The sequence below is a fragment of the Gigantopelta aegis genome, chromosome 14 (assembly GCF_016097555.1).
Source record: "Gigantopelta aegis isolate Gae_Host chromosome 14, Gae_host_genome, whole genome shotgun sequence".
Taxonomy (NCBI): Eukaryota; Metazoa; Mollusca; class Gastropoda; order Neomphalida; family Peltospiridae; genus Gigantopelta; species Gigantopelta aegis.
In genome coordinates, this window is record NC_054712.1 from 20,775,933 (window position 1) to 20,784,380 (window position 8,448).

Consider the following 8,448-nt stretch of genomic DNA (forward strand, 5'->3'; position numbering starts at 1 on the left):
CATCAAAATAGCTAAAATATGCGGAGAAACGTCAGTTCACAAGACTATATAATCTTTTAATAAATATAGCTAGGTTTTTTTAATAATGGTGCATTACATAATGACAGCATACCTTTAATTTTAAAAACGCTAGGATTAATTCCATAATATTGTTTTATATATTTTCTTCTAATGTTTTCAATATTATAATTTTTACAATTGTATAAATAACGGTATCCATCTCCAATATCGGTATTACAAAGTTTGCATATTCTATTTTCTCTAGGAACTTTAAACCATCTACCAGTTTCGATTGGTAATCTTAAATTTGACGTACGCAATTTAGTTATCCAGCATCTGTTTTGGTACGATAATCTCGACAAATAGGTTTGGTCGTAAAATTCTGTTTTAAATAATTTATAAAACTGACCCCTACAAATGTTTGTAGCGTCCGAAAACCACTGTTGTATAAATTGATCGCAGAGGTTTTGTTTTAATTCTTGTTTATACGATTTGAAATCATTATTTTGATTGGTATAGATGTACCCCATCTCCGTGTTATCGAAAAAAAAATTTTTTATGCATTTCAACCATTTAAATTGATTTCTTTCACCACTGTTTAAAGAAAACATCAATTTATATAAAATACTACTAAGTTTATTTTCGTCTCCAACCAGTTTACTCCAAAATGACACCATACGTAACTTTACTTGTATTTCTAAAGGGAACCTTCCTAATTCTCCATATATCACATAATTTGGAGTACACTATATTTAGAGGCCGAGTCGTATCAGTGTTCATGCCGACTAGGCCCAGGCCTCGTTCATCGAATTTTAGGGGGGCGTCAAAAATTACCAAATGTTTGACATCCAAAAGCCGATGATTAATAAATCAATGTGCTCTTGTGGTGTCGTTATAAAAATATTTTAAAAAAACATTAACTTTTTGTCTGTCCGAAATATTCTGAATGTTAGAAGATATAATCACTATCTACACATAGAAACAGGACGCTAGATTAGCACCTCGGTCGAAAACAGATTATGTACATGATATTGGAGGTGAACAGCATTACTTGTTTAAATGTAATTATTTCATGAACACACGCAAAATGCTTATAAAGCCATATTATTATTTTAAAAACCTAGCACCCTTAAATTCAAAGAACTACGTCAAACTTTATTTGTGAAATTGCAAATAAATTCAGTAAACCATAGACAGACATCTTCAATGTCATTAGATACGTTTAAAAATACTGACTTGTAAAAAAATTCTGTTATATTTGATTGTCTTGTCACCATGTGTCTTCTTTTAAAATGACCGGCCTCGGTAGCGTCGTGGCAGGCCATCGGTCTACAGGCTGGTAGGTACTGGGTTCGGATCCCAGTCGAGGCATGGGATTTTTAATCCAGATACCGACTCCAAACCCTGAGTGAGTGCTCCGCAAGGCTCAATGGGTAGGTGTAAACCACTTGCACCGACCAGTGATCCATAACTGGTTCAACAAAGGCCATGGTTTGTGCTATCCTGCCTGTGGGAAGCGCAAATAAAAGATCCCTTGCTGCCTGTCGTAAAAAGAGTAGCCTATGTGGCGACAGCGGGTTTCCTCTAAAAACAGTGTCAGAATGACCATATGTTTGACGTCCAATAGCCGATGGTAAGATAAAAAAAATCAATGTGCTCTAGCGGTGTCGTTAAATAAAACAAACTTTACTTTCTTTTAAAATGTGTATAACTATTTTGAACTATGTTTGTATATATTCTACAAAGAACTCCTGTTGTCTTCCTGTCACTGTAAATACGCATTGTACAATAATTCCTCATATGCTGTCGTTTGACGGCCTGAGTGTACCGAAATAAAAAGTTTAAAAAAGTTTGTTTTCTTTAGAGACACCACTAGAGCACTTTTTTCTCCTTTTTTTAAAGATTTATTGCCCCCAGAACATAGGAAGTGAACAGGTTGGGGAGCCGTGTTCACTGCCTTGCACAATATATATTATACTATTAAAAACAAAATATGCTATTTGAATATGTTAATGCTTTCTATGGTATTTATAGACGGAAAGGGTGAGAGAGAGAGAGAGAGAGAGAGAGAGAGAGAGAGAGAGAGAGAGAGAGAGAGAGGAGAGAGAGAGAGAGAGAGAGAGAGAGAGAGAGAGGGAGAGAGAAACCTACCTTATTATATTTAGCTAGAGCACATTGATTTAATAATCAAACATTTGGTAATTTTTCACATATAGTCTTAAAGAGGAAACCCGCTACATTTTTTCCATTAGTAGCAAGGAATCTTTTATATGCACCATCCCACAGACAGGAAAGCACATACCACGTCCTTTTATATACCAGTCATGGTGCACTGGCTGGAACGAGAAATAGCCCAATGAGCCCACCGACGGGGATCGATCTCAAACCGACTGCGCATCAAGCGAGCGCCTTACGACTGGGCTACGTCCTGCCACGTACCGAAATAAAGTTTCAACGTTTCACGTACCTAGCTGGTTAGTACAGTTCTGCAGGACGCACGGAATGTGCACGCTCTTCTGAGAGGGTCCCTGGCAGTACAGGCCGCCGTTGCAGGGTGGGGGGTTGGTGCATTGACGTGTCTGGGTGACAGGGATGTAACCAACCCCACACGTGACGGGACACGTAGGTAACGGGACAGGTGTGATCCATCCAGACCACCCTCCATTTACTGTAGACACATCCAAACAAAATAAACATATTATTATACAAGTAATTAATAAAATATTTATCAATGAAATAAAAAAAATTAAAGTAGGCAAAACACAAAGAGTAACGATTTCATTTCATTTCAAGTTATTTTCGTGCTTATATCCAATTAAGGTTCAAGCACGCTGTTCTGGGCACACATTTCAGCTATCTGGGCTGTCTGTCCAGGACAGTGGGTTAGTTGTTCGTGGTTAGTGGTTAGTGAGAGAGAAGAGGGTGTAATGACCATACACCTAACTACACATTTAGTCGTTAAAACTCGCTCTGGGTGGGAGCCGGTACCGGGCTGCGAACCCTGTACCTACCAGCCTATGTCCGGTGGCTTAACCACGACACCACCGAGGTCGTTAAGAGTAATGAATGGATGAAGGAATGAATGTTTAACGACATAACATCCCAGCACGGAAAAGAGACCTGCTACTGGGTGTCCAACTACGGTAAGTGATGAACGACATCAATATAAAAATTCAAGAAACAAAGTAAATACATTTAAAATCATAGGAGTCCAGCAAGTGAGGGAGGGGGTACGTTAATTCTCCTTTCGACTGGGGGGGTGGGGTGGATGCATAATCTCCCCACCCCACTTCTGACGCTTATGATAATGATGATTAATAGCCCAGGGCCGTAGCTAGGATTTTTTGTTTGGGGGTGGCAACTGAGTAGTTAATAGTTTAAAACTGCTCCAACGGTTAAGAAAATAATTTTCTTTAAGTTTCTATAATTTTTTCCGTGATTTTTTCGCCCCCCCCCCCCCCCCCCCGCTAGCTATAGCCCTGTAGCCGGACATTATATTTCAATCATTTGGAGCTAGAGGTTTTAGATGACGACATTACGTGGCACAAATTTCAATTTTTATATTCTTAATTTATTACCGAGTTATTTACGAGGGGGGGGGAAATTTACATTTGAGATCGGCTAATTTGTGATGATGTTTAATAAATAAATGTAAAACTAGGGAAATATGGCACTAGTTACTATGATACTGCACCTTATGGAATTCCGTTTGGTATAGTATAACCTACCTACACCTGTAGGACATCTAGGTTTCAGACACCGTTGATATACTGCTATTTTTGGCGTCCCCACGCAGTCTTTCCCGCCATTACTCGGTGCGGGGTTGTTGCAGTCCCTTGTTAACTGATAGGTCCGCTCGCCGGAACCACACGTAACACTGCAGTCAATTAATATCTCCAGTGGACCCCACTTTGACCAACCGCCATCGACTGGTAAAACTGGAAATGAATAAATTATGCAAATGAAGATTTATAGCTTACAGAGGACCAAAAGTTAATTTTCCAATATGTGCATATAACTTTATGTTTGCTTTAAACCGCCAAATAACATTTGAAATACTTGAGTCAAAATAATTCCGAATGTATCTGTTCATATCCTGTTTTATTACCTAGATGAACTTTATTTTTTTTTAATAGACATCGTTAAGTCCTTTTTTTCAGCATCAAAGCCAGTGGGTATCGGGTAAGGACCTTTTCTCTCGATTAAGAAAATCATTCTGAAATTGTTCAAAATTGTCCCCTTTTCTGTTTGTCTTGATATCTTTAGAAAACGTTTAGATTTTTGTGAACGGTGTTTTCAGTCCTTGCTATCTTAGCCTGAGTTTGTCCCCATACACATTTTCAAAAATTATTTTATAATATGTAACGGGCAATCGGCCATTGCCGAAAGCCAAAGTCTAGAGCTTCAATAACGACAGCTACATCAACCAACTGAACACAAGTCATTGCTTGAAATATTTGTTGGAAAGATCCACAACTCCCAATATCATGAAAACCCAGCATAGATCGCAATCATCATCATTATCGAAGTCGTCGTCATCGTCATCGTCATCATCATTTCCATGACACCATCATCATCATTATCATCATCATCACTAGCATTGTCATTGTCATCATCATTACCATCATCATCAACTTTACCATCATTATCATCATAATAATCACCATTACCACCATCATCATCATCATTATCATCTCTACCATCATCACCATCATCATTACCACCACCATCATCATTGCCATCATCATCATCATCATTATCATCATCATCATCAGTATCATCATCATCATTATCATCATCACCATCATTATTATCATCATCATCATCATTATTATCATCATCATTATCAGTATCATCATCATCATTACAATCATCATCATCGTTATCATCACCATCATCATCTTTACCATCATTATCATCATCATAATAATCACCATTACCGCCATCATCACCATCATCATTATTATCATCATCATCATCACCATCATTATTAACATCATCATCATTATCAGTATCATTATCATCATTACCATCATCATCGTTATCATCATTATCATTATCATCATCATCATCATCTTTACCAGACTCCGGAAACACACCTCATACATCTATTTGTTTACGATACAGCGAGGTTAAGCCTAATGGTTCGTGATTTAGTGAATATCAGGAATACTGACATTACTAATCCACCCCTATAGTGTAAATACCTGGACAGTCAGGGCGGTGACACGACTCTGTCCAAGTTCTGTAAGACGGCCCTCGACAATATTTCCCCCCTGAGCTAGGTGGCGGGTTGTCACAGCTTCGTGTCTGATCGTAAATAATCGTTCCGTCTCCGCACGTCACGGAACAATCCGGAAATGTCGCTGGGTTCTTCCATGCTGACCACATTCCATGAACTGCACCTAAAAAAAAAGAACCAAATACTGTCTGACAAGGACACAGTATATATCAGGTACCATGGGCGTACATAGGGGGGGGGGGGGGTTCGATGGGTTCGACCGAACCCCCCCCCCCCCCCCGAAATCGCTTTTTTTATAATTTAATATATCTGACATTGATATCTGACATTATTATATTCACTCAACATAGAAATATATGCCCAATATCTCTGCAATCTATTTTGGAACACCCCTTTTCAAAATCCTATGTACGCCCATGGGTACGGATACAAAAGGGAGGTTATCTGAGTTCGCACCCCATTCCCAGAACCTAAAAAACATTCGATTTAAAATATTTACTAGCCACGATTAAAAATTCACTAGCCCTACTTTACTTTAAGTTAATACAATTTTACTAAATAATACTAATAATCGGATGCATGTATGTCACCTAAAAAGGGTGACAGTGCTTAAAAACACTGACATTGTGAGTTTGGGGTGGGGGGCAAGGCTATTCATATTTACAAAATAGACTTAACTGCAACATTTGACCAAAACAACCCATTTCACTAGCCGTTGGGCATGGCAATAGTAATTATTTTCTAGCAAAACATTGAATATCACTAGCCATGAGAATGGGATTATCATAATCTAGAAGCTCTGCATACGTGTAGATTTCAAACACGTTTTGAAATTATTGTAATTTTAAATAATTTAGCAACTCAAAATAACTGGTTTTGTCATAAAATATTTTAATATTTAAAAATACATGAACATTAAATCTTCCATAATTACAAATGTACAAACGTTTTGTTTTTGTTTTGTTCATCGTTTCTTTTGTCTGTCTTTTCGGGGGTGGGGAGGGGGGGGGGTTGTTGGTTTTTTTTTTTTTATTATTGATTTTTATGTTTTGTTTTGTTTTGTTTTTTTGAAACCAACATCTGAGTTACTTAGTAGTAAAAGATTTTAATTTTTTTTTTAGAAACTTACCGGTAGACCTGGCACAACAGAGAGGGTAGATAACTCTTGCCGCCTCGCGATACTTGCACCATCCTGGCGAAGTCTGGTTCAAAGCTGCCCCGATATCTGTACAGTACATTTTACTCATCCACGGACACACTGCAAATCACAACAAAACACACAAGTAATTAAACATAATATTTGTAAAGACAGATCTATATATAAAGTTGAAAGGCGATACAGGCGTGTGTAAAAGGAATTGTGATAAGGTGGGTGGGGAGGGGTCGAGACTGTGGCAAGCAGAATTTCTAGGGGAGTAGGCTATATGAAGAGTCTACGGGAAAAACGATCCCAGTCAAACTGACATTATTTCTTAATTGTGTATTTGTGAAATTAGGGGGCGTGACGTAGCCCAGTGGTAAAGCGCTCGCTTGATGCCGGTCGGTCTGGGATCGACCCCCGTCGGTGGGCCCATTGGGCTATTTTTCGCTCCAGCCAGTGCCCTACGACTGGTACATCAAAGACCGTGGTAAGTGCTATCCTGTCTGTGGGATGGCGCATATAAAAAAATCCCTTGCTGCTAATAGAAAAATTAGGTGTAAACCACTTGCACCGACCAGTGATCCATAATTGGTTCAACAAAGGCCATGGTTTGTGCTGTCCTGCCTGTGGGAAGCGCAAATAAAAGATCCCTTGCTGCTAATCGGAAAGAGTAGCCCATGAAGTGGCGACAGTGGGTTTCCTCTCTCAATATCTGTGTGGTCCTTAACGGTCTATATGTCTGACGCCATATAACCGTAAATAAAATGTGCTGAGTGCGTCGTTAAATAAAACCAGTAACCAGTTATTTTCTATATATCCTGCAATCACTATATGTATTGTCAAGATTATGATGACTAGGTAAATTTCTAAATGTTCGGTCACTGATCAAAAATATAGCTTTTAGTTATAATCAGTAAAGGAATGTTGCATTGTTGAACGTTACTATTCTTATTTACTTTCAAGTTAATAGTTTTGAGTTTTAGGCAGGTAGATAACCAGCTCATATACCACTAGGGTTTCGAACCCGCCATTTGAGTTTTAAAAACCGTTTTGAAGATACCCGTCTAAACCGGACACCCTTGGGACCAAGACAGATGTCCGGTTCTAAGAGGGATCCGGTTTACAGAGGTTAAGTTCTGTCCTGGTTTTTAAAAAGGGACTCTGTGAAACGTCCGGTTTTGAAGGATATCCGGTTTACAGAGGGTCCGGTGTTGAGAGGTTTCACTGTAAGTTAACAACCAACTATTTTGTTACAGTTTATTGATGGTAAAACAGTTCATTTCATTCATTTTTTGTTTGATGTGTATTGCAGAGTAACTAAAATAACTGGTTACTGTGTGTCCAGAACAGCGTGCTTGAACCTAAGTGGATATAGGCACGAAAATAATTATAAACGAACAAACAAACAAGACATTTTATTGTATTAGGATTGTAACACAGTCGGTTAAATTGTATTTTACACGTATACGCACCAAAACGACCTAATGTACTTCAATCTAATTATTTAGACTAAAGATCGCTTGTTTGAACAAGATACTTCCTGGTACAACAGTAGCCAGACCCATATGACATCATCGCCACTCTTTTATTAGAATTAGCAAGACACGCATGCAAACAAATGAGAATTCTGTTCGATTTATTTGTTTTTCACTTTAAAATAGGTGCGGTTTTGAATGTCACGATAAAAACAGAAAATCAAACTACCCTCCCATACAGATGGCGGCCATTGTGCGTGACGTCACGGGGGTCACCTCCTAGTCAGTCTATTCTGGAATCTATGAGCAAACTGAAAAGTGTCTTTTCATTTTGGATTTACAGATCATAAACATTCTACATCAACATGTAAACTTTATTTTGGTACAATAAATGCATATATATCAATGGTGTCCTTTATTGGGGGTTTTTACCGGCCTCGGTGGCGTCGTGGTTAGGTCATCGGTCTACAGGCTGGTAGGTACTGGGTTCGGATCCCAGTCGAGGCATGGGATTTTTAATCCAGATACCGACTCCAAACCCTGAATGAGTGCTCCGCAAGGCTCAATGGATAGGTGTAAACCACTTGCAC

General features: G+C 38.6%; 1 protein-coding gene across 1 annotated transcript in view; it reads right to left on the minus strand.

The window, feature by feature from the left end:
• The window catches only part of LOC121389131 (coadhesin-like), a 24,518-nt gene extending 16,408 nt beyond the window's left edge, over window positions 1-8,110 (minus strand). Inside the window, exons 1-5 of the mRNA XM_041520742.1 lie at window positions 8,098-8,110; window positions 6,372-6,500; window positions 5,208-5,405; window positions 3,729-3,938; window positions 2,468-2,668 (exon numbers count right to left, since the gene is read on the minus strand). Of these exons, the coding sequence (XP_041376676.1) occupies window positions 2,468-2,668; window positions 3,729-3,938; window positions 5,208-5,405; window positions 6,372-6,500; window positions 8,098-8,110 (751 nt within the window). The remainder of the gene's footprint in view (window positions 1-2,467; window positions 2,669-3,728; window positions 3,939-5,207; window positions 5,406-6,371; window positions 6,501-8,097) is intronic.
• Window positions 8,111-8,448: the final 338 nt, after the last annotated feature.